We start from the raw sequence: 27,811 nt of genomic DNA on the forward strand, positions 1-27,811 counted from the left end.
AAAAGAACAAGCAAAATGAAGAAGCAGGCATCGCTATGAGAGAAGATGGAGAAGAGTAGAAAGAGAAACGAAGCGTAAATATTAAAAACAATCCATCAATTAGCGTTAATGCCCGAGCATTAAGCGAGACTGCTGCTCTCTTCTCGCTCTCCGCGGAGACACGTGTTTGTGTATAACTGTGTAACGGTCACACGAACTTCTCCGTCGCGCATCTATGCGTATATGTGTACACACGCGACGACTGGTGGGTATCATTTCGGTTCGTTAGGCGCGGCCTGCTGTCGTATAGGCGTTACGCAGTGTACATACGTCGTGTGCAAGGTATACATATGTAAAATGTACACACGTGCGGTTGCATTACGTCCATCTGTACGTACACATGTATGCAGCCTCTATATGTACGTACACATGTACGAAGCTGTGTATAGGCACGCCTGGATGTGTGTGTATGTATGTATGTATGTACATACGTGTGTGAGTGACATGTGCATATATATATGCATACGCGTGTGCACATACTCATACGTATATGCGTGTACATGTACATATAAAGAAGTCTGGCCATCGGTTGTCGATGATTCGAATCGTACAAACGTTTCCTCTCGTTGGCTAGCCGCCTCGTAAACGACTGGACGATCATTCGAACGGAAATGCTGGATCGGGACGAAAAGCCGGAATCGAGTCCCACTTGCTTTCCTTACCTGGCAGAATAGCTTCTTCGGGTTACACCTGTGTATACCTAGGTGAGTCAAGTAGGAAAGGAAATGGAAATCCGTTAGGCTGCTGCTAGACGGCACGTGATTAACACGCATTTGTGTTCATTGTCTGTATTTTAGGGATTATGTTGGACACAATAGTTTGCCTCGGTGCAATAAATACTTTAATTTTGGTAAATCTCATGAAGTTGTAGAATGGGTGCAAATAAGAGAAAGAGAGAGAGAGAGGGAGAGAAAGGAATAGGTTGGGAAAAATAATGGCGGGAGAAATTTTAAACCAATCCTTGGAATAAAACAAGAATTTGATGAAAAACAGAATTTGATAATATGGAACGATCTAAAAAATGTACTACCACAGTTACTGAGTTCTCATTTCTAATAGATTAATATGTGTTTGTATATCAGCGTGTATGTATATACTGATTTGTATTTCTTTGTACAATTTGCAATACAGTTTTATATAATATTTGTATTTTCTTTTGTTCAATAAAGTTATTGATGAATAGATCTATGTGGTTATTCGTTATTGAAAAAAATTGCGCGATAAGCATAAACGTCAGAAATAAAAGCGTCACTACTTTACATTTATGGATAGAAATCCGAGAGGTATATACCACAAGGTAAGGGAAAACCCTTCTTGAGATAGCGTACATTCACACGTGTATAGTACGCGCCGATGACACACGCGATACCTCTATTTTCTGATTTATTCGAAGAAGTTTTTATTTCACTTGAATAAGAGATTGCTCGTTATATTCGAGCAACTCCGTTTTATTCGCAACTTTTAGTCACAGACCGTAGGAAACAAAATTTTGTTCGAAAAATTTATGTCAAATTTCATTTGAGTGTAATTGTATTTTAACGCCCTATTTAAGATTAAAAAAAAAAGATGTATTCGAGATATTTTATTCGAACCAAGTTTCATTCGAAAAATTTATTCGAAATTTCATTCGTGTTAGCATTTTATGCGAATAAAGCCCAATTTCGCTGTGGGGACAGTGAGTAGAGAGATTCAGCCGATTTACCAGAGAACAACCGTTTCGTGCATTCCCGAGACTGTTGTCGTACCACCGCTGCGATTAGGTGTATTGTGGAGTTCACGAGTTTTGGCTAATCGGGACCATTCTTCGAGCGAAGATTAAAGGGAAATCGCCCTCTGACTTGAAGTTTTACGTGTTCTCCAGTGCTCCACACGTACTAGTATGCAACTGTATGGTTTGCAAAGGAATGGAAAATTCATGGAAAATTCAACGATACGTGAAATTTATAATATATTCGTATACAAAAACGGACCATTCTCTGAATAATCTCCTATCTCGTATATCAGAACGCTGGATGTAAATTACAAAGTATAAAGTTAGCACGCTTACTTGATATACAAGGTTAGTACGCTTACTTGATATACAAAGCTAACCTGTTGACTAGTAAAGACAAGTTAACCTTTGAACTTAATAATTAATTTATCCGAGGATATTCCGGTTTTAATGCATCGTTACGTTGCTATTACATTCTGCTATTACACGTACATTATATTATACTCATGTTTTAAAACGTCAAAATGCATCTAGTTAGAGTTAACCCGTGTTTTGAGAATTTTTAATTCCACCTGAAAAAGAAGTCTCTATCTGAAAGGCGACCTAGTTAACAGGTTAAGACAAGGAACGCTAACGAAGGACAATCATGAGCAAGACGTGAGATTTTTAAAGGAAACCGAGCTTGAAAAGTAGGTAGCCGGTATAAAGTATAAACGAATTCTAAAGGGCTAACCACAATTATGCCAACTTTTCTCTTTTATCATTTATGAAAAAGACGACTTTAAATATTGAAAATTCGAGATTGTACGACCGACTTCGTTTTGTTTTTAAATCGTAAACTTTCATAAGAATAATTAAATATTCTCCTACAGTCTCGTTGTAAAAAATATTGCAAATTATATGCATACATAACGAATATCGCGAAGACTGACTACCTTTGTAAGGTTGGCAATTAGAAGCCATTCAATGACAAAAGATAAGAATTAAATAAATAATAAAATAAATAAAATAATAATAACCGAAGCTTCTTTACTATATTTTGAAATTCGCATAGCAAATTAAAATTCCTGGTACACGGTAAAATCCTCTCGATTGTCGATAGATACATAGAATACAATTTTAGGATACAATATACAAATAGAAAACTACTTATTAAAGCCTTCTATACATACTTCTATCTCTCAGTATGGTAAGTATCCATACTTACCATAAACAATATTTAAAGAATTGCTGGTACCCGCACACGAACACGCTGAACCCAATTTCTGCAGCGATCGGTAGCCTCAAAAATGCCTTAAAACAGAAACAGCTCGTTACATGGAACATTCCTGCCTCTTGATATTTTCTCACATTACAGGTGACCGATATGTTTTCGTTTACCGCGTGGCCTGCTACGTATACGTGGTTACGTGGTCGCAATCGTACGGGACCCCGTGAAAGGATCTCGTTAAGCCTCGCCACGATCGTATTTGGACTTTTTCATCGAATAAACGGTTCACCGGGATCGCATTAATATGGAACCCCGACGACCGGTATAATTAACTCGTCCACAACGCTTATTTATTCGATCGGCCCGTATCGCTATCCGCGTAAAACAGCCTGTCAAACGTGGCCACCGATGAACCTGTTCCGCGTCGGACTGTGTCGAGATAATCCGGTAAGACGTTTAGCCAGCATGTTGGTCAGTTTTAATCGGGATCATCCTGTATCACCAACTTACGTTTCTGTTTTGCTGATTTTATAGGATGGGGCTCCTGATTGAAACGCGCTGAGACGCGCAGGTGCTTTAAATACGACAGCGTTAACGATAGAGGCATGAAATTTGCATCAAAGAAATTTAAATGACAAGTATATGAAAAATGTATAATGCAAGGAGAAAGAAAAGTTTAAGAGCCCCTTATATTCGTTAACCATTTTTGTTAACGCGCTTCTTAATTTCATCAAATAAGTAGATGATTGTTTCGATTTTCAAGAAACGAACGTCCTATTTGTATAAATTTATCGTTGGTCTATTGCAAGAAGATGACGTAAATGATATTAAATGATATTAATTGAGATAAACTACGGTAAGCAAGTGCACTAACGAAATGTTACTAACTTCCAAGAAGCATATACAAAAAATATTTTACCCTTTCGAAATCAAAATTCTGGAAATCCTGCTCCTAACGATCACCTCGCGATTCCATTCTTCTATCATCATGCACAAAAGTCTATTACGAATTAAAAAAACCATTGCCGTCCCAAAAGGGACGAGCAAATTAATAAACGAAATCCGAAAGAAAAGGAGAAATACAAGTATAAAAGACGAAGGAAATAATGGAGCCTGGAACGAGGAAAAAGAAGAAAGGAAATGAAGAAAGGAAAAGAAGAAGGTGTGGGAAAGAGGCGAGGTTGGAGCATTTGATAGAACACTTTGTGCCTCAAGCGTGGCCAGTGCAACGACATGCATCGGCCGCAGCAAGGGCGACATTATCGCCGGTTGCACACACCGCGCGGCTGCGGATGGTGCGGTATGGTGGTTAGGGGCGGTTAGGGCAGTGCACCACAAGGGTGGTCAAACCGCAAACGAGACCACCGTCCTGGCTATCTGCTATCTGGATAACCACCGCCGCCGCCGATGCCCTCCGCCTCCGCGTTCGCCTCCTGCACACCTCCGCCTCCGGAATGAGAGAGACGGACAAGGTAAAAGAGACAGAGAGAACGACATCACGTTACCGTTTCCACCCACCAGATCCTCGTCGTCGAACCGACGATACCCGTCGACGTAACGCTCGCTTATCTCGCTAATTTCGAGCCGATCGATCATCGAAACTCTCGTAAGAACGCGTTAACGAGCTGTCGCGTCTCCGCTTAGTCATGTCGCTCCTCCTTTTTTTCTCTTTATTTTATGGCACACGCGTTCGAGAGCGCACTTTTTTCTTCCCTTTTCTTTTAAGCTTTTCTTTTTCCAGCGTTTCGTTCTGTGAATGGGCCTCCGGTGGCACGAGACAAGAAAATGTTCACTTGTGCCGCGTGAACGAGGAGGATCGAGGAGCTGATACGTGGAGCGTTAACGATCTCCTTGGGTGGCACGGTAATTACTTAATGCCGAAGTTTTCAAGGCTTTTTAAGATGCGAAGAGAGGAAGAATACGTTTAATCGCGATGCTATTCGGCTTTTTGTGGAGAATTGTATTGTCGTGATTGCCAGTTGTGTGTTTCGAGTGCGCTTTTTATCGCTGGTTTATATGACTCGAAGAAGCTCTCTTTTTGTTAATAAGTACTTGTTGCCGCTGCTTTTTGGACGGATGTGTAATTTGTTGAAACGATGGTATGACGAGATATGAAGAATTGGCAATGATCGTCAGTCCGCTTATGTGTTATTAGGAGAATTTAATAACGCACAATTTCTGCCATTTTATATCCAGACTGCACAGTAAAACAGCTTCAATATGTAATTACCGCAAATAATCCCAATCGAAAGATACCAGCATCCAATCATCGTTATCCAAAAGTCTAATTTTTCTGCCTTCAGTTCTCGTCAACATGCAAAATCGCGAATCAACGAAATCGTCCGACAACCTCGAATCCCATATCTCGCGTACAACATCTCCCTATTCATTTGACCGAATACATCTATCCAAAATTACAAGACCTCATTAACGAAACAGTATCAAAAGCATCCTTAAAAATCCGTAAAACAGACATCAAATGTTTCTCATTCCTCCGAAAGAACAAAATCAACAGCCTTTAATTTCGATGAATTTCAAATCTACGTAGGTATAGGTCGCTGTATATCCATCGAGAATCGCAAAACTGATCGACGACGATCGTCGTGGAGCAACAACTATCGAGCAACGCGATTTTCGCTTTGCTCGATTACGTAAATCACACGCGTCCGTTTAACTAGTCTCAACAAGAGCAACTCTCGTTTAATCGATCTCGGTTAATCGTCGATCCTTATCGATCGTCCCTATATCCCACTCTTAAATCGAGCCATTCGAACGATCTCTGTACACGTACAACTCATCCCCTTGCATACTCCTACTGGCTGTGATTTCACACGAGGGAACGCCCCGAGGGAAACCGCGAAGTACGCGGCGGTGTCGCAATTTTTCAAGTGGAACGAAAAAAACCACTGCGGCGGTGGCTGAGTTTTTGCGGCCGGTCGGCGATCGTAGACGCTAGAAGGAGAACGAATAAATTGAATAGCCCAGGAGGGGAAGGGTTTCTTTGTGCAAGGTGCGAGGATAAAAATCTCCGGTCGCCGTGTGCAATTACCTTGGCATGTAATTGCAGCGATTCACTCAGCTGCGCCTCGACCAGGCTGCACGATAAATTCCTCCTTCTTCGCCTTCCTTTCTGCCCTCCTCCTCCTCTTACCCTTTCTGTGCTATTTCTTCTCTTTCCATCATTCTCTCTCTCGCTCTCTGTGTTTCGCTTTTTCTCTTTCTGGTTTCGTTTACGGCTACCGAGAAATTTAAGCGCACCACGGCTCATCGGCTAAAGGGGCGCCTGTATATTTATGCGACGCACAGAGGGAGAGTGCAGCAACGTTTTATGCCCGTACACATGTTTAGCTGCGTTTACGATCCCGCGAGCCAGCTGCCGTTTTACGTGGATCCCCCGATCGTTTCCTCGTCTTTTCCGAGGACGAACCGCACGTTTCTAACCTGGTAAATCTGCTCTCCGTTTGCTGCTCATTTTAATCTCCTACCGACCTCTAATTCACGCGGTCACGGGCTGCTCCAGTTGGGCTCGATCGTCCGAGTAATTGCGCCCTTGCGAGGTTTTTAAGGAGATCAATTTTTCTGTTTCGATGCGCGTTGCACTTTCCCTTTGTACTTTAGCATTAGACAATCCATGAGTCTCTCAGATCGCGCGACGAATTTTTTTATTCTTTATTTGTAGCTTTATTTGTCTTTATTAACACGTTGATCGCCCGGCGTGATTCAGCTAAGTTTCCTGCGAGGCCCAAGTTCGACCGGCGGTACGCAGAACGTAAACAGAGCGACGAGCGGGAATTCATTGCTTATCGCCTTTGATTCATTGAAAAGAAAAGATTACTTGGTTCTGAAATGGAGAAAGCAATAAGCTTTCCAGCTAAAGTATTGCGAGGGATCTCATGGCAAATATCTCAGATCTTTCATTTAGTCGAGAAGCATATTTGTGAGACTTATATCAGTGATTTTTTCATCCTCAAAATGTTCAGTAAACAGCGTAAAAATATATTTGAAAATGAGGAGAGTAATGATGACGAAGTCTACAACTATTGTTCGAAGTGCGCAAAATCACCTCAAATGTGTTTGGAATGTTTTAAAAAATACCACGCGATATTGCATAATGTAATATTTTATCCAGAATATAAATGAATGAAAAGTATCGTATAATGTGTTTATAATATTTTTATGTTGTATATCCCATATTTAATTAACTGGAACAAGAAGAGCGTCACCCGTACTTGGGTGACGGGTCCCTACGGAAGTGTACCCGTCACATAGATATGGGTGACGTGGCGGCCAACGTGTTAAATGGATCGATGATGGACGAAGCACAACAAGATCAGAATCCATCGGGTATTTTGAGAATGGTGTTCGCTTGTAATATCGAGTTCTTTGTAATTGATGTTATTTTCGAATACGATATTATTCGATACCATTGCAGAGCAAATAATCTACAACTTTGGAATATATAATAAATCGCATTATATTAGACCTGCTGCAATTAAGTCAAAAATAATTGAAATAACATTACGATACGTTCGTATTCATTTTAGACAGATAGACAGAGAGAGTGAGAGAGAGGGAGAGGCAGAGAACGAGTATTTGTAACATTAATATCATTTAAGAGCACTAGGAAATTATTACTGTGCTATTGGTTGAACGTATTTTACGATCCGCTACAAGATGCGATAAGAGAAAATATACTTTATATTTCTCGAAAGAAATGCCAGTAACCGTTCTCATTCTTTTTCCCTTGAAAAATTTTCTTCCCTAATTGTGAGAAACATGAAAATTAAATCGTCGAGTTACACGTATTTCTCAAACAATATCCTTCCTCGTATTCAGAGACAGTAGAGATTATCCAAACCAATCATTCTTCTTCTGATAATAATCAGCTGTTCCATCGAGACTCTGCTATATTTTATAATTGAAAGATCTGCGATATAAATAGCGAAAGCGTTTCTCACAGAGAAAGAATCGAACCGAAAAGGATGCAACTTCGAAATAAATGTTTCTGCGTTCAAATTCCAGGCAAAATGGCGAAAAAAAGAGAAAAATTCGCGCCCCGTTTCGGTGTGCCGTGCGCGTTGCTCGTTAAACGATTCGTCGGTGGTATTGAAAACGTAAAAAGCGGAAGTCGAAAATCCATTATGCTTGGACGGCCGGGAAACGAAATTTCAGCGTTATGGACACGCAGGGATCGCAATATCGAAGCCGAGAGAGCGTTTCTCGCGCGCTTGTTTCGACACGCGCGAGCAGCTGCACCGTCCGCGGCTGTAGCAATTTTTGTCGTTGCATTAACACCGCAGAAAAACAACCGCCACTGGGGCTGGTTACGTTTTCATAGGCGTGCGTCACCTCAGCTTTTCGCGGTTTACACGATGACTCTCCGGCCAAATGCGTGCGTACGCGTATGCGTTGCCGATGTACACGCGTGAACAGCGTGAACGCGCTCGATCAACCGACGATATTTGATTTTTGTAACTGAAAAATCGAGAGATTACTTGGAAACTTTTAAACTGCCGGAGGTAGAAAACAGCTGGAACAGTAGTTGGCGTGTAGGTGCGCCTGTACGGGCCATGTAATATCTGTGCGTTTTTGATGTTACGATTTTTTTCTAACTGGTCCGTGTACAGATATGCACGACTGTTCGCGCACACCTTTCTGTTCATTCTTTCGCGTTATTTTTCTGCGAGGTAGAACAATGTGTTGTTACATTCGTTGCAGCAGAATCTTTCCACCTATTAGATGGATACAAATGTCAAAACTTGGTGATTTCGTACTTGATGACTTTGTCTTCTGATAAGTCGACATTAAACTAAATTTTATTTTCTTGCGTTCTAATTTCGCGACGTTTTGAACGTCTGTATCTATTTATCTTTCGGCTTGTGAGATGTACGATACTCCTTAATCAGCCTGCGTTGGGTTAGGTTTCTGGCCAAGCAAACGAATGGTTGATTACATTTGTTTATAAAATGTTTGACAAATATTATTTATAAAAATCGTAAAACATACATATATATAGATAGGCACATATATTTAAAACACATACGATATATGTACACATAGTCTTATCCACAATGTTCCAATTTTTTAAATTGATACACAAATCTCGATCTTTTTCTTACCGTGGTATTATCAGTTTTTACAGAGTGGAAGAATAAAAACCGGATAGAAAAACGTCGGATGAAAGAGGTCAAGCCAATGTCGATAATTTGAGATAGTTACAATGTTGCTAGAAAACAGAATTGTTTCGTAATACAGCGAGTACACAAGGATCAGATGCGATTCGTAAGTAATTGGTCACGCGTGGCATAGTGTAACAGAAGAATGCAAAAAGGGACTGACAGTGCAATAGGTTAATCGATTCCATTGCGGAAGGCGATCCTTAAAAGGTCAACTTGCTCGGATCGACAAAAAGGAGCCTAGTGTCTTCGACTTCTTCGAGACCGCTTCGTGATCGGTTCGCAGAAAACCATCCTTTTTTTCTCTCATTCGACCTCTCGACTCGCCAGAGTATCCTCGACGATCTCTAATGCATGCAAATCGCCATAAATCCCAAGATCTTCGAGCTTTCTCCGACAACCCGCGAGATTACATATCACTCGGTTCTTCGCGCGGCATTTTCTCAAGAGACGATCACTTTCATCGAATATAACCAACCACCTAATATAACCTAATCGCCCAACCTAACCACCAAATATAATAGATAGCAAAAACTGGAGCAAAGACCAGAGAAATAAAAAGATAAAAGAGCGCTCAGTGAGTGAAATGCAATACGAAGATCTTCGCCCATCATAATCATCGGATTGCGAATGCAAATGAGACGTAAGCAAAGAGCCGCGTGTTTCATCTATTGAATATTGTAACTGTACTACGGATTTTCGTACATTTGTGGAAAATTTGAAAATGCAAAAGTGTATAAAATATCTATAAGTGTCTTTTACAATGTGTGGCGTGTAACAAAATTTCTATGTATGTTTGATTATGTTTATAAAAATATGAATTTGCATAAATATCCGCACTCTATTTTTAGTGTTTCATATTCCTCTGCATATCACGCGCACTCTGTATATTTCTGCTTCTTCAAATTCCCCGTAAACGCATAAAACTCCGCGGTCTAATAAGTATCCTTGACGCGAAGATATGAAAAAGGTACAAATCCGCAAGAATCTTCGTGGACTCGGTTCAACGTCGAAATTCATAGCACGAGACACGTGTGTCTCGATTGCAGCGGTCCGGAGACCGGTAATTTTCTCCTGTATCTCGCTTTTCACGCGGACAAGCGTGCATATTCCCGCTGCGAGCTGCTCTCTCGTGTTTGCAGATATCATGGCCCATCCAAGGGAGATTGCACTCGCAGGAGTAACGAAGAAGGGTATATCACATGAAACACCAACACGTACTAAATAGAGACAGACTCGTAGCAAGAGAGAGAGAGAGAGAGAGAGAGAGAGAGAGTGAAACAGACGAAACAACGCCAGAGAAACAACTACTACATTTCTATACATTGTACAACTACATTTAAGAGAAGTAAGAAACGAAGATCTGTGTGATTCAACTTTCTATAATTTAAAAATCTCTATACGACAATGATTCTCTTCGTTTCTTTCTGCCTCAGTGTGAAGACATTTGCTTCTAACTTATATGGAATATTTTACCACGTATCTAGATACGTACTTTTATCCGTATAACAGTCATTTGCAGATACACACACACATACACACTAGGAAATCAACCTTCAACAAATCCAAGTTTACCTGTATAAGTAAAAGCTTAATCATCGCTGCGACGTAGTAGATTATATTAGGTCGTCCGAAAAGTTTCTTTCGTTTTGTAAGAAAATAATGGATGCACAACATTATTCGTTCTATATCATTTTATCAAATTACGTATGATCCATTTCGCTCTATCAAGATAAAGATCACAACGTTTGACAGATTAGGTTTCACGTTTGTATAAAGATGCGTTGTTGTAAAAGACGTGTTTGTAAAAGAAAGACAACCTAATATATGCATACGTACACAGTCGTATCTTACGATAAAAGGTCGTATTTCAATCCTCACTGTGCTCCTTTTGCACGCCAACTATGTAACTCGAATTATATATTTTTTCTAGAATCATCAAATTCGCCTTTTCTCCAGCCTCCACAATCCCAGAGATACGAACTCTTATCGACCTGCGAGATCACCAGCTTACGAATCCTCCCGATATCTTGCTCATCTTATAACGCTTACTGTATCCGAAAGATATCCGCACAACTCGAAGATTCTCTGGCGTCAAGATGCGAGGCTCGACCGTGTAACGCGAGAATGGAATGAAAGCACGCGAAACGGGCAGAAACAGTGCGCCTACGTGACAAAGCTCGCAGAGCATAGATACTAGACGTAGTTCGTTAGCGATGGACCGAGCAAGGCAGAGAGTACAGAACGATAGAACTGGATAGCGTGGTATAGCGTCGGCATAAGGGATGAAGAGCGCAAAGGGGTGGAACAGAGAGGCTTCTACACTGAGGCAGAATGGGATAGAGACACGCGTTGCCGCGTTTATTAGTGTCCAATTGTGACGAGAGAGGCGCAGGGTAACACGAAAGCGAGCGCGTGAACTCGCTCATTTGCGTGCCTGTTAATTTGCCACGTTTGTGTGAGCACCGTGCCGCGCTGCGGCACGCACAAGCCAGTCCCCGCCAATGGACAGAGAGAAAATTAGCGCTTTGAGTATGGGTGCCTGACCGCCTGCCGGCCAGAACCCAGCTCTCTCGGACCCTGGCTTGCTCGCGTCGCAATGCGAGAGCGCGTGGTGGAAGCGTACGTGCGCGTCGGCTCGCGTACCAACGCCTGGGTGGTCCCCTGTGGTGCGTCGGATAAAAATCGCCCGACATTCGACGTCTCCTTTTCCTTTTTGCGCGTTTTTCTCGCTTTCTTTCTTCTCGCGCAGCGGACGCGACGAAAGCGCGTCGCGTTAGGCGGCGAGCTTCGTCACGTTCGATTTTCATGGACCAGCGTTCGATCCGTAACGGGTCAAGGTTCGTATCTTCGATATCGAATCGAGGATGGTTCGATGTCGTGGCGTAGGGAGCGGAAAAATAGTTGATCGACGAAAAGAAGGGAACCAGGGATTACGTGGCAAATAGCGGCGCTGATTATACGTGGAATTGCAAAATTATTTGTTGGGGAAATCGTTGGATCCTTAAACGTTAAATGCTGTTAATTTGTTGAAATCGATTATTGAGGCGTAATGTGTTCCGAGTTATCGTCTATTTCGCATTGCAAATATCTTGCAAGTTGGATGAGGAAGGAATATCCTTGGCAGAAAAGTGGATTTTTCTGAGAAAGCTGGAAACGGATTTTCTGCAAAATTTTGTACATTTTTTGTACGACGATGTTGGTAAAATAAAAGTTGCGTGAAATTAATCATCTGTCATAAACATTCACCATAAACTTCTGCTTATTATTCGTAATATTTTCACGTTACGAGTACGCAAGTTTTTTAAAACGTCGGTAGTCCGCTAATCGATGTTATTGCGATCACTTGAAGTGATAAGAAATACAGCTGCTTTTATTCGACAGGTTTATTGTGCGTTGTCTTTATTTTATCATCCCCGTACATCCCCATCAAGTAGCTAATAAATATTGATTTCTACGTGTGTGTTTAACCCGTTCGTTTCAGAAAGAAAATCCATTCTATCGACGATGCGTATTATCAAGTTCCGAAAGAAATAATCAAGCAATTCATACTTTGCACCTGACACGCGTAAAATAAATATTCAAGTTCCGTGGAATAAACACACGAGCGAAGTAGAGACAAAAAGCTCGTCTTCAAAAATAAAATTGACTCTGAACAAACCATTAAAAAACTTCATACATCAAAACTAACATACTTATATACATATGTACACTGTACATAAATCGTTTGCACAAGCTTTGTTTATGTAGAGGTCCGCGCACATCGCGCGTCTTTTCACCAAACATAATCGATCGACCCTTCTAAAACTGGTTTCTGGAAATTGAAAAATGTTGCAAAGCTCGTCTCCCCAACGACATGCAACAACGAAAAGAGTACGCAAATCGTAAAGACTAAATATTCGAACGATGCAACGAGAACGTGGAAAACGTTTCCATCGTTCTTGTCGCGTTATGCCAGTTAGCCCTGTTCCAAACCGATGTAGAAACAGCGAACGAGGAGGGATGGAAGCCGTGACGAACGTACGACACGGTATACACGCGCGTAAAAGGTACACGGGTTTCCGCGAAATTGGACATCGACGCGAAGCGTAATAGGACAGAGGCTCGCGGCACGGATAGCTCAAGTTACTGGCGGCTAACGATCCCGAATGATAGCGGTACGCTCCGCTTATTACGCCGTTACCCGTCCATTTTTACGCGTAAAATGGAGATTACACGGTGTCCGGGTACGATCACGATCGCGATCGATCAAGCAGTCGCCGCGTGTATCCGTTTCTGGAAATACACTGTGGCGTGTAACCGCGGTTGTTCGCTCGTTGAACGAGCGCTCGTGCGCGTTTCGCGCGTTCCACGTGGAAAATGCTGTTTCTAAAACGAAATAAAACGGCCAGGATCCGTAGTAGGATCCTCCGACGAGACAGTACCGATGCAACGGGATGGGCGGAGGGCGAGAGAGTCGGTCGATTAAGTGGTTACGTCGCGTTTGACACGATCGAACGGACAGACTTGCTCGCGCCTGTTAATCCTCTTACCGCAGAACACACTGCACCGGTGTAAACGATTAAAGCGATGACGCAAAAGAGAGCGAGCCAGTAGAGGCATGGAGAGAAACGAAGGCGTTGAGTAGCGGTACAAGAACACCGGTCTTCTGTACTTGCTAATAAAACGGCGGAGAAACGAGCAAGCTCGCGCCAACGAATAAATAAACCTGCGACCAGCTGTTCGCTTGCCCGTTCACCGAATTAACCGTAATAACCGATGCATTTAGCCGCGACATTCAAAACTTGTGCACGAAATACCATCGCCAATTCGCCATCCCCCACCCGAAAACCTTCCTCCCCCACCACTTTTGCCACCGCCACCGGCGGAACTCCATCCGTCCTGCCGCGCCGCATATCATTACCATGCAAATACGCTTGGCGTGCGGCAAAGCCCGTGTAAAATCGCCCACCCTCTTTACCTCGTACCCTGCTTCGCCTACACTCGTATTCATCTCCCTCCCACGCAACGGCGGTTCTCTTTTCCACCTTCCTACTCCCACACCGTGTCCGTTGTCCACTCGCGATTCCACTTCGCACCAGCTACCCAGTCACATATGCAAAACGTGCCACTATTATAATAACATTACGCCGATGAACCTTCCATTGAATATGCGCTCCGCGATCGTGGATTGCATCGCTAATTATCTACCGGGTGGCGTGATTCGCACGAGGCTCGCACGATCGCCATTTCGAACGTAACGTACGCTACGTTTCATCTTCTTTCCTTCTTCTACCCGTTGTTTCACTACCTTCGCGTAACAGTCATATCTTTCTTCTTCTTTTTGTTAGTCGTACAGCAGCGGCTGTCGAGTTCACCGCAATTCGTTCGCCGTGGAAATCGCGTGAAACGCGAGGAACGAAATGCCGTGGCTTCCGACGCGTATGCGGTTGTGTTATACTTTTTTTCTCGCTCCCTTCCCTTTTTTTTTTTTTTTTTCCATCGACGAAACGGTGTCGTAATTTTCGCGACACGATACGCCAGCGTTGTGACTAAATATTGTTGACGCCATGCGTCGCTTTCTCTCTTTGTATCAGTCCTCTGGCTCTCTCGATCCACGTCGGCTGCCGCCGCGCCGTTGACACGTTTATGGGCACGGAGGCTCCGGGGACCAGGGCCGTGTGACGACCCTTGTTTTATATTTTCAGTGACGGGCGCCGGCACGCGTTCGTTAGTCTGTTCGGCCGCTTTCGAATGTTTGCGGCGCGAAGTGGTCTCGCCGCGCGTTCATCGGTTTTTATATTACAACCGTGGCGAGATAATATTTGCCCGCGATTTTCGTTTCATACCTACCCTTGCAGCATGATAAACCCATGCAGACGTGCGCGCGTGCGCGCGCGCGCGCACGCTCTCCCGCCGCGTATATGAGGTTATTTTTTCCCATCGAAACTCTATTTCTCTGCGTTGTTTTTTTTATACCAATCACCCCCCTCCCCTTTTCTGTAAATACTCTGTTTTTTTTTCTCGTTTCCTTTGTTTTATTTTCGCTTGTTGTTTTTCGATGACGGTTCATAGGATTGCAGAGTCGAAGGGAGAGGAATGAATCGGATCAGCGAGTTCGTTATCGAGTATCACTTTTTATTTAATCGTCTCTCGTCACGATTCTGTTATTATTCTCTAAGCCAGACAATATTTACAAATTTTTTTTAGTTTCTCGTGTGTTCATGTTTCTCTGTGTGCATGCGTGAGTGGGTGCGTGCGCGCGCGCGCTTGTGTATGTGTGTGTATGTGTATGTGATTTCTTTTATTTTTCATTACTCACGTTCCGTCTCACTTTTAAGGGACGTAGAAAAATATCATGGTATACTTAAAGACTGAAGTATGTATATATAATATATATAATATATATACGTATATACAAAATGTACAAGGAGGAAAACGCGGTACGAATGCCAACGTTTGTTTTTAATTAATACGCGATCCCACCGCCCAAGTGGCGGCTGAACGCGCAACGAGCGGAACGAACTGTTTGATTTTCGAGCCTGCCGTTTTGGAAACGTTCGTTTCTTTCACGAGACCTCATCATCTCGTCGTAAGAAGGACAATTCGATCGAGGAACGAAACGACGTCTTCCATTTCCGCTTCGTCTGTTTCTCCGATGTCACGAACGTGTTTCAAAGTCTCCTACGAAATTACTCGAGCAATATAATTTAATCGCGTTTCGTTCATTTCCATCGAATTCTTTTATTCGTTTCACGCGTTTCTGCTTTCTGGTTCGTTCGGCTCGTTTTCATTCTTGCACGGACCCTCTCTTCACCAAGAGCAACAACAACAACAATAACAAGAACAACGGCAACAAACGTCTCTCGTAATATCGTATAAGAATTATGTACACCCACGCCAACGGGAGTCCTCCAAGTCGGATGAATACGTTCGGTTGTGGTGTTCGGTCGTTGCGGTTTCGTCGTTCAGTACATCACCTCGTAGACTGTAGCCTTTTTGTCACCTGAACCGGTAACGATGTACCTGTCGTCCGCTGATATATCGCAGCTGAGCACAGATGACGATTCCTTCGACTGAAAACATCATAAGATACGTCCTTCGTGAGTTAACTGGTTGTTAAAGAATTGCGTAAAAATATACGATGCCAAGACTTATATTCCAATTCATATACATTTCTTTCCGCGTTCTTTTTATATCGAAACAGCCTGGTCATCGAAGAAATCGTGCAAAATGTAAAGGACATTAACGATTTGCATTACGAATCTTATTTCCTTTTTGCATTATTTTTTCTTTTTTTTTTTTTATGGCGTCGTTAGACGCGTCGCTCAATTAGAATTTGAAATCTGTTCCTTCGCGACACATTGTTTTTTACGTTTTGAATGATATACGATCTATGTGACAAGGGGTAACCATGACTCCGATTTAGACGAACAAATCAACTCGTGCATTGACAATTTTCGCATAAAATATCCTAATGCGTATTCCGGGAAGTCATGGAAACTGATTGAAAAGGCACTCAAAACACAGAAGATTTAAAAAAAAAAAAAAAAAAAAAAAAGAAAGACAGCAGAACCTTGGCATATTATTATAGAAAATTATTCCAAACAGATATAATTGAAATAAGCAAGATCGACTCTGCAATTAAAATACATTTTGTATCGTAAATAAGCAAGATTGATCGATCTCCTATAACTAAAGTACATTTTTTCTCGTAAACGATCAAGCGGTTGGCTACTTCTGCGCATTAGCCTAGGTACTCACGTTCGTCGAACATAACAGATCGTGCAAAAAGCGAAGATGTGGAAATTTAAAGAAACAAAACGATCAATGAAAAAACAAAAAGTCAAATGAAACTACACTATCTGTCGAATATTCTACTAAATCGCAAAAAGGCTTACCTGGAATATCGATGCTCCGTAAGGCGTGCGCCACGCGTTTAGCAGATTATCCTTGCCAGTGGAGACGAACCACTTGCCGCACGATGCGAATCTCAACGACAATACACAAGACTCGTGCAGGTGTAGCTGATACTTGTCCGGATTAGAGGCGTGCAACACCTCGACATTTGAATTCTCCATTCCAACGGCCAACCATTCTCCCGTGGGACAGTAGCCGAGAGAGAATATCTGCGAGGTGAAGTCGTGTTGCTTGAGCTGTCTGCCTTCTCGAAGATCCCACGAGCGAACCGTGTTGTCCAATCCACCGGTCCACAATTTCGAGCCATCGGCGGAGATGTCGATGCAGGACGCTCCATCCGTGTGACCTTGGAACTGTCTGACCAGAGTCTGATTCTGAAGATCCCAGACGGCGATGCTGCCGTCGCTGCAGCAGCTGAAGCAGACCTTCGAGTCCGGCGAGATCGCCAAAGCGTAACAGGCGGGGGCGGCAGAGATTAACTCGGCCTTGATCCTTGGTGTTGGACTCGCCAGATCCCAGATACTCAGCCGACTAGCTTCACCGCCAACTATCAGCGTTCTGCCATCCGGTAGCAGTTTCACTGACCTGGATATAATATACGTACGTTTCGTTATATCGTAGGTTTGGTTCTAAGTTTTGGCAAGTTTGTTTCGCGCTTGTCTGCGCTTGTTTGGTTTAAGGAAGATATCGAGGAACGCGTTATTCGTTGATTTCTACAGGATTGTACCTTCTCTTTTTTTTTTTTTTTTTTTTTGATACAGGTATTTCGTTAAATTTAGGACGAAGTTTTCGTAGATTTATATCTCTGCTGAGTGGCAATCTTTATATCTTCACCGACAACGCTGAAATTTTCTAATTTTTTAATCCCTTTGTTCGAAACTAGTCTTTAAATACTGTGCGTAAGGCAACTTTGCCAAAATGTGGTAACCAGACTCACCGTTGCCAACAAGCCGAAAATCACTTTACAACGAGTTCATTCGCACAAGTGTGAAAATCCGCGCGATTCGATCGATCGACAAACCAAATCCAGTCGAATATTCCGTATAAATAAAACGTTGTGTGACTGCAATTCATTCTGGAGATGAGGCGACGCGTCGCGAATTCCGCTCGTTTCGCTCGGTTTGACAGGGTTTTAAAAGTGGTAATCATTTTTACGCGGTGGACCGTGTCGAAATCGGGCGGACTGCAGCGGCCGTGATTAGCAACTGTGACCGATGGATCATAAAGTACCTTTTAATGCAGAAGAGGAGCGACGAAGGGGGGGGGGGGTGAGGTAGAGCATGCATTACCGGACGAAATGTATTAAATTTGCCGGTGGCTCGGCCGTACGTTCAAAAAACGCGGCCGGGCTTCAATTACCGGCAGCGTATCGCGAACATTAACAGTCATATACGAGCGCGATATTATACATGCGGCCATATTCCAACGTTAAAACGTGCATCCAGCGCGAAATGTATCGTGAAAACGTCGCGCTGTCCCGTTTGTTCTATGCAAACCCGACACTTCGCCGCGATTTTTCGACGTTCCGTGCAACGAATACATCGAATCTCATTATGTCGATGTTTCGTTCGCTCCTGGCCATCTTTTCCCCTCGTTCCCCTCTTGTACGCCGTTCCGATTGATTCGTTTGATTCTGTGCTGATTGCCGGCCTGCTTTTACGAAATAAAACGGTGTGGCTCGCATAATTTCGTTCGTGTTATTGTAAGAGCGTTTGCCAGGTGTTTGATCAAATTAATTCGCATCGCCGCTAGAATCTCGCAATTGTTTTATTAAAAAGAAATTGCTTCATTACGTTTTATAGATGTTTATTGCGTTGTCTTGCGTGTGTGCTTCGCGTGATCTCTAAATCGATTCGAAGAAGATCTTCTGCAGTGCAATTAATAATATGTAAATGATAGAATACGTAAAGAATAGAACGTCATAACCGAGTCTGATATTGAAAGTAATTAAATTGCAAGTAAAAATATGCAGAAAGACGTGTATGTAACTAAATTACTTGTCGTTAATTCATAATGTATGAAAACGAAGGGTATAATAGAATTTGATAATCAAGTAGTCACGTTAGAATATCCAATTCAATTAAGCAAGAATACCTATGATCGGTGGTGTTGAATTATTGACATTTCTACATTTACCTGACCAACGAAGTAGTAAGTACCGTTCTCTTCGTTACATAAAAGTTTTCATTTCAACTAACGCAACGTCATACTTTTCATAGTTCTAACGTTAGAATGTTACATACGCGGAAAACGTTTCTCCTCCTCTTAATATTAATTGTCAGCATAGGAAACAGGGACGATAAAATAATTGAAAAGAGTAGAAGAAATCTAAAAATTTCGGACAATCACTCACCTGATATAGTTGTCAGGTTGTAGACAATCGAGCTGGGAGACCGACTTGGTGCTTCCTGTACCGCCCTGGCCAATGTCCCAGACCTTGACGCATCCCTTGCCGCCAGTATACACATATTTGGTCGGATTCGAGATCGTGACAGCACACACGACCTCCCCATGGCTGAGGGTATTAATTTGCCGCGCATGACGTGGTATCCCTTGTCCGCTGAGCGCATCCGGTGGGAAGGGCACCGGCTGCATCTGGCCCTCGCTCGACACGTGGAAGCTGTACGCGCTGAAACATCCAGAAAAATGCGACTCGTGCGGTGAACACGCGTCTGTCAACCATCCATTCGCTGTTCCGCTCGCTGACACGTTCGACGCGACCCGCGTTCGGGCAACGATCGTTCAACGAAATTGGAGAAGTTAATCGAGAGACAGGATTTTGCCTGATTTTGGTCATCAGACTGACTTTCTTTTTTACTTCTTTTTTTCTTTTTTTTTTTTTTAGTTCTGTCGCTCTCTGTCTTTGGGAAACTGGTAGATGGATTTAAACTACGGGCGCTAACACGAGCGGAACGATTGGGAAGGGATGACTTTTTTCGTAGGAATAGCGCGTAATATTTTGTAGAATTTAATGGAACGACTGAGGAATTTAGTTAACACTGCACGGGCAAACTGAGTGAAAGTGTAATTTGGATGTGACAAAGGGCGTGAAATTGGGGGAAAATGATTTTTTTTCTCCATAGGAAGGTTTTATAGAATTTAATAGGTCGGTTGAGAAATTCGATTAATTAACATCGAATAGGCAAAGTGGTCTCTTTACGTGCAAACCTAGTTTTCTTATTTTTTCAGGCTTACAACAAAATTTAGAAAAATTCTCTAACGCTGATCAACGTTTATATTTCGTTATACAATAGTTTGTTAAATCGAGTGTTTGAATTTTTTTCGATAACGATAAAAATTCTTTTGTAAAAGAATTTCTGGTCTTAACTTTGCCTATGGAGGATTAATTAACGACTCGTTTAATAAAATTAGGATGTAGTTTTAGGATATTCTTGTGGATATTTTTAGACTACGAAAGAGGCTGATCCTTTCAGTATTTGTCATAATGAAACATTTCGAAAATAGAGAATTTATAGAAAGAAGAAAGGACACCGAAAATTATCTTATCCGCCTAAAGTGCATTAATGCGTTCCATAAATAGGATGTATACATACTAATTGCACAGAAATCTCGCATTTCATCAATCTTTATCTTGAGCATTAATCATACTGCACTGGCATTTGCATTTTAAAATAAAAATATCGATAACGCGTCGTATTTTAACCGTCCGTGGCTACAATAAACAATAGCATTGGTGAATCTTCGTAGCAAACAAAGCCGTAGATAACGAGCCCCGGGTGGCAAGCAGACCGAATATCAAACAACGTTAACAAAAACCGTATTATATGGATGTTCGATTTTTCATTAAAAAATATAAAGCGTATATTTTTATTGCTTACCAAGAATCGTTAGTATCGTTCCATATAATTTTTTTTTTTTTTTACAAAAAGAGAAATGGGAAATCGTAAATGGAAAATTGTATATTGGAAAGTTCCACTTCCTACGTAGGTAATTTCGAATGGTTTATTGATTGAGAGATTATTATCGTCACGACGAGTAATTGTGTCAAATACATATTCCCCCTTAATAATCCTCGATTTAAGGCTTCAGAACATTTAATCCAATTATCTTATCGCGGAACGTTCTGTCGAATTTTTATAATCTGCTTCGGAAAGCAAACAGCTTCGTGCCGCTCAGCCTTCGCCTATTCCAGATTCGTTTTCGAAACTGCTTATATACCTTACATCATCGTGTATCGTTAAATTTACCACTATCTCGTGGTATTAGCTATAAGATAAACGCGACACATTGTTATTCGTTTCATACTTTTATCGGTTTAAATAATGAGATTTGACTTTAGGCAGTCTGGTCTAAATACGTTGTTGAAAATAATTAAAAGGATTTTTCTGTTATTTTGATCTTTCACTATCAATTGGATTGTACCAGTAAAATTAATCTTTATCACAGTATCGTATGTAATACGAATTAATCTACGAAGCCTAGAAGACTTCTTCGCACGATCCATGTAATATTATAGAATCTTTCGATAGAATCTTCCATAGCGTGAATAATGGTACGTGGATTAGGTTACGAGTATTTTTTTATTACAATTCAAATACGATTGAGTTGTAGTAGGAAAAAGAGGATATTGTATATATATAAAATTTGAAGTTATTTGAAAAATATATCACGCATGATACGTTATAAAATATTTATGGAAACACTGGTTGACAAAACGCGCAGTTGGTATTGGGGAAAAAACATTAAATGGTCAGGTGCTCGGGTGTTAAGAACTGAATGCATTGTTGCAGGAAAATATTTTGAAAAGTATGAGCTACGTGTGGAATAAAAGAGAAACAATTTTCATGATTCATTTTTTATATTTCAAAAATATCATCTTTCGAGAACACCGACGAAATATTTCTAAGCGTGTAATTATTTACATTAATTAGTGCATATTACGTTCTATGTAAAAATTAATATTAAAGATCGGCGAGAATTTAATTGGTCGCAAATATTGGCATTGACAATTCCGACATTAGTTCTCAGCAGACATTAGTTTTACTAATTCTGAGAACTAACTTAAAGTAGAACTCCATTTATCCGAACTTGTTGAGAGATAAAAAACAGTTCATGTAAGTAGAGTTCGTACAATAAGAGTTTACCAATTCTTCTCGCTACTTACTATTTTTCATTTACATAATAGTAGTTCACGTTCAGATCGGTCATCATTCAATCGTCAGGAATTCAGATAATCCAGCGCTGACTAAAATTTCGTTTCAATAAATAGTATTCAGATCAATGGAATTCTACGGTACTAAAAAAAACTAACAACGTTCACCAACTTAACCCTTTCGCTGCTACTGTCTTTAATTAATTGCGAAAAATCTATCGTAAACATAACGTTGCTCGTAACAAACACGCTTCTGACTTTGAAAGAAGAAATGCTTGATCAACGAGAAAATTAATAATCACAGATAGAACAGTCATTCTAGCAGCGAGTGCGTTAAATTTACGAACTTCGCGATTAGACGGCGGATTTTTATCCGATATTCGTCCTTCATAGAAAATGAACACAATATGCATACAATATGCAAAAGTATGCAAAACCTTGAAAATACGTTTTTCTTTTTCATATCTAACAGACAAGACCAATTTTCCTTCAACTTCAAATTTCTTTAATCGTATTCATGAAAATAGAAATTTGCATAAGAATCCGCAATCTGCTCACGATAATAGGAATATAGAAACTGCATATGTCTACTTACGGTTTGCCTCCGGGTACTCCAACGGATCCCATGGGAGCTCTCATGGCAACATGGGGATCGTAGAGCTGTTGAAGCGAAGGTGGTGCTCTAGGCGCCACGTAGCCGTTATAACCACCCATCATGTCGACATGAGGATGCTGTCCAGCTGGTGCCAGATGGTGAGGCGGTGGGCCGGGAGCGTAGTGTGGCGGATACGCGCTTGGTACACCGGGAGGCGGTGGTCCCTGAAGTAGCTTCGCCGATCCCGATGGTTTCAAACTGCCACCGATCGCCGAGCCTGAGGTCGGTGTCAAAGGCTTGGAGATCGGTGTCGTTGGTTTCTCTCGTTCCTCCATTTTCTTGGCCGACGGTGTACTCGCGTTGCTGCTCGTTCCACTTCTTGGTGAATGTGGAGGTACATCTTTCTTTGTCTGAACTCCGGCACCTATCGGTGTTACTTTGTCCAGACCGTTCTCTCGGGGTGACGTAGTACCGTTTACAACCGGACTCGTTGGTCCCTCGCTGGCATCGTCCACCACCAGGTCCTGATCGCTTTTCTCGCCGTCGCTCTGCAGAGATACGATGGTCGATAGGTTATTTCGCCATTCGTTATGTTCTTACACGTGGCTAGGTATAGTTAAAAGTTACACAGGGTGTTCAAAAATATGTGTTGAAGACTAAGTGTGTTTATACTGTAGTACACGTGCTCAGCAACCGCTTGTTTATAATTCGTACGACCCCCCCCCCAGGCCCCTCGTCCACGATACTACAATACTATAGCGCATTCTTTGCTCTTTTGGATCAAAAAAATCGACACTGGTCCTGCGATCGATTCTTTCCACGTAAAATCAATTTTTATCATTTACGAATGTTCCAGTTTCTTCGTTGAACGTAAAGAAACGAATTGATTCAGGAATGCGTCGATTCAAGATTATCAACAGAAAATTGCTACTATTATCAACGAGCATTGTTTCATAGACGCGAAACGAAGTAAAAATGTTCCTTGTGCAGCAAATGTTCCATGTTTTCATCTCATTGCAATGAGATGCTCACATCTACTCGAGCACCAACGTACTTGATTACGATTTATTGGATGGTTCTATTGAGCTCAATCTCTGTGTTTACGTTCGACGAAGAAACTCACTCACAGTATCGTCGTTCATCGAATGTTCGTAAATAATAAAAATCGGTTTTGCGTCAAAAGGATCGATTGTAGGATTTATGTTGATTGATATAGAGTCTCGTACCTTTTTTTTAACACCTTGTACGTATTATCGGCCAAGTTCTTAACTGTTCTAACACTATTTTTCAAAGAAATCAATTCATATAAAAAATGCGGATTCGTGGTAATACGATGAAAATTCTACTTAGAGAGCGATAAATATTCGTTTCTTTCAAATCCTAACTACACACTGTAGTGTCAAACTTCATAAACTTTAAACTTAGTTTCCTCAGTTTACAAAAAGTAACGGAGATAGAACGGTTAAGAACTGAAACGATGATCGATTGCCCATAGAGTGTTGTAGAAACGAGATTAAAATTTAGTATAGCAAAGGGTGAAGTTCCTCGCCAGTTAAGTCAAAGGCAGTATTGATAGTTATTACGCATTTTCATTTTACATGTGTACACGTACATAGTTGTTTTTGCCCTAACACAGAGCTAAGATCGAGTCCAATTTAAACACGATATACGTATCATATCAATTGAAAAATATGGTCGATACAAAATTCGATATAACATCGAAAGGATAAACTTTCAAGGCCTGTACCTATCGATACGATATTTTGTATTCCTCTTGTTGAATGCTATAAACTCGTAATATATTGAATTGTTTCTATAATACCTTACCGCATATAATGGTATTATATATAAATTTACTCAAATTCAGAAGATCCTCAAAATATAATTTGCTGACTTTGTAAAATCGCTCGAACGTAATTTGTGACGTCTGAATGATTCATGCTAGCCGGGGAATTTAAGATGACGCGGTTTTTCGTTTTATCGAAAGACTCGCTGAAAGTTTGTTGTTCACGCTGAAGTGTGTTTGAGCTTGCACGGTTTGTATCTAAGTTACATATTGGCGGAGTTAATCGGTGTTATCTTGTTTGAAGTTTCAATCACGGTTCAACGTTTCCTTCGTGCCCTATTAGCATTGGAATTATAACGGTACCTGATGCCAATTTCATCAATGTCGCTAATTAATTCGTAGCCTTATAATCGTTTGATAAATCAATCAATCAAAAGCAGATACTTGATCGATTATCGCGATAGATAAGGAAACTCGAACGTTTATCATCAATGTCTGCAATGAAAAGCATCGTATATATAAAGTCACAAGTTTTCATTCATACACAATCAACGTCGTGATACAACAACAGACATATTTTATCTTAAATAATATATTCGTCAGATAAATATAAATAATATATAGGAATCGTGATTCTGATTTTGTTCGTTTAATAGCATTTCATTGTTCTTGTTTATTTACATTTTCCTAGTTGAAAATTATATCGATCGTACGTATAACGTGATTTATGAAAATTTCGAGGAAAGATCTTAACAAAACGATTAATATTAACTGCTTTATTTGAACACGTAGAGGTAATCTACAGTTTCAACAAATCTTTATGATGTACGCTCTATCCTATGTATATCTTTCATTTCTCGACCCCATTTCTCACTCCGACTCCATTTCCCTGAGAATCACAATTTTCTAAAGAAACAGCAGCAAAACTGGGTCGAAAATGAAGCGAGAATGGTCGCGAGATTACGAAGACCAACAAGCTTAGCAAGAACAATAATACAGTGCAAACACTTACATGACCGATGTCCTTGTCTTGCTCCTTCTTCATCTTCTTGATGTGCATGGGATGGTCGTGGTGATTCTGAGAATGATGGGAATGATGCGTTTCCTGCGGTGTGCGTGGACGACTGTATTTATCACCGGGCGATATCGAGCTCCTCTGTAACGTGACGAAAATTACGGCTCTCGTGACGCGTACTCACTACTCACGCTCGTTTCAAATAACGCGCTATAAAATGACGCGAGAGATCGTCACTGATAATCGCGTTTCGATCGTATCTCTTGAATTTGAGGAAAGAAAGAAAAAAGAAGAAAAACGAAAAGGAATACGTTTCCAAGTGACGTTTCGATCATAGACAATTTTTACACGTTATGTGTATCGTACAGATAAATTTTGATATCACATTATCGTTTTAAATTTGACACGATTGCCATGATTGCGTCGAGAACATTTCAAACTAATTTGAAAATGTACGTAAAAGCTACAAGATATTCAGTGCAAATAGACATAATTCGAAGAGATTATAAAAGCGTTTAAACATATTGAATAACATATTTCAAAAATTAGTGTAATTAGCGTAACTGGTTATCTTAGGTATATAAGTGTTAGTCCCGGAAGTTTTATAAGGAAATAATCTGTTCTAATAGAATAAAATGGATCATACATAATTCGATAAAATTCTATAAAACAAAGAATGTTTTGCATCTATTATTTCCTTATAAAACGAAGGAAGCTTTTGAGACAACCTAATATTAAAGATGTATGGTCCCACCGAATATCGAGGCTCATTAACACAACGCACATTTGTTTCTTTGAATACTTTTATCATCTCTGCGAGATATACAGGGTCCAACCGTATAACGTGTAAAAACAGACACGAAGTGATTCCATGTGGAAAAATAAGAAAAAGATGTAGAATAAAATTTGTGCACTCTCGGCTTAATCTTCCAGAGAATCAAGTTTGAAAATTTATCAAGTATAACTATGTTCATATTATTCATATAGATACATATATCAAGTATCATCTATATTTGCACTAAATATTTTCCGACTTCCATGTACATTTTCAAGCACATTTGAAACTTTTATCGTTATAATAACGATAATCCTATCTCGTTACGGTGCCCATGAAATGTTAAAATTGTTCCATATAAAACACATAATATACTTATAGAATATTTATATAACATAATATTATATATTATTACATTACATAATGTTACATATTACATAACGTTCAAACACTTACAGCTACTATGTGTCAAGATTCGATACCTTGAGCAACTACATATTACGAGATCGATTTAATGCATAGGAATGATGTTGCAGATGACGACAATGAACGAAGAGATACGGTTTTCTATCCGAGCAGAAGTATACGTTTACAGAGCCGTTAATCTCTGGTTAAATAACAGACAACCGGCATAGACTGAAACAACGGATTACCCACGTGTTTCCTGCGGTTCGATCAACGTGACAAAACCGTAATTACCCGCGTCGACGGTTATTATCAATTGTCACGCGACCGTTCGCGATAATCGATTTCGACTTTCCACCCGTGACAGCCGAACGACGAGCTTCGATACGTAGATTTCGGGAGGGAGGAGGGCAGTTTACGTTACGGTGAATAAAATCTCTATATCCGCGAGACGGAATTGCGTTCGAGAGATTCTCGGTGATTTTGATATGCGCAATATAATTTAACGATATTTCAACGGGATGGTATAACGCGTTTTGCGTGTTTTTCTGCCGTGGAAAATAGATCCCCCGATGCTTTTTACATACAAATTTGCGATACTTGTCTGCGAATTTGTAATTATACTCGATAACTTTGAAAGTCGTTGCAATTTCGACAACGACATAAAAAATCTAAAGAAGCTAATGTTGTGAAAATAAACCGTTATACGTTGAAGCGTAATTTAAAGTTAAAGAAAAAAGAGAAAAGAAGAAGAAAGGCACGTGTCTTCGCAAACGTTACAGGAGTTCTTAACTGTCCGTTAAAAACTCGTTTAATTATTCGCTTGCAAATGGAATGCTTTTTTACATTAACAATCAGTAACTAGAAGAATCAAGACTAATTCACTGGAACTTAAACAAACAGATCCATGTATGTACTTAAACAAACTTCTGTCTGGCCCGGTTACCATTCGAAATTTCTACATCGGTCGAACGGACCGTGGTAACTGAAAACCAAGTGCAAACCGCCGAACCTTCGCCCCCAATTCCCGCTAACAATCACCGTTCCAACGTAACAAAACTTCGTCCTGTCTAATTCCCGTCGAGCC

The 27,811-nt window shown here is 40.9% G+C and overlaps 1 protein-coding gene and 1 long non-coding RNA gene across 2 annotated transcripts in view; one reads left to right on the forward strand and one right to left on the reverse strand.

Moving 5' to 3' along the window:
* Nucleotides 1–594: 594 nt before the first annotated feature.
* LOC126875528 (uncharacterized) lies at nt 595–15,116 on the forward strand. Its single transcript, XR_007693525.1, has 3 exons — nt 595–743; nt 837–3,407; nt 3,495–15,116. It is a non-coding gene; the product is annotated as an uncharacterized LOC126875528 (long non-coding RNA).
* Nucleotides 15,117–15,236: 120 nt separating this feature from the next.
* LOC126875370 (protein groucho-like) overlaps nt 15,237–27,811 on the reverse strand; it is a 77,364-nt gene continuing 64,789 nt past the window's right edge. The window contains exons 8-12 of the mRNA XM_050638249.1: nt 25,542–25,685; nt 22,744–23,291; nt 19,389–19,664; nt 17,017–17,620; nt 15,237–16,191 (exon numbers count right to left, since the gene is read on the reverse strand). Of these exons, the coding sequence (XP_050494206.1) occupies nt 16,084–16,191; nt 17,017–17,620; nt 19,389–19,664; nt 22,744–23,291; nt 25,542–25,685 (1,680 nt within the window). The 3' untranslated portion in view covers nt 15,237–16,083. The remainder of the gene's footprint in view (nt 16,192–17,016; nt 17,621–19,388; nt 19,665–22,743; nt 23,292–25,541; nt 25,686–27,811) is intronic.

This window comes from Bombus huntii, chromosome 2 (assembly GCF_024542735.1).
Source record: "Bombus huntii isolate Logan2020A chromosome 2, iyBomHunt1.1, whole genome shotgun sequence".
Lineage (NCBI taxonomy): Eukaryota > Metazoa > Arthropoda > Insecta > Hymenoptera > Apidae > Bombus > Bombus huntii.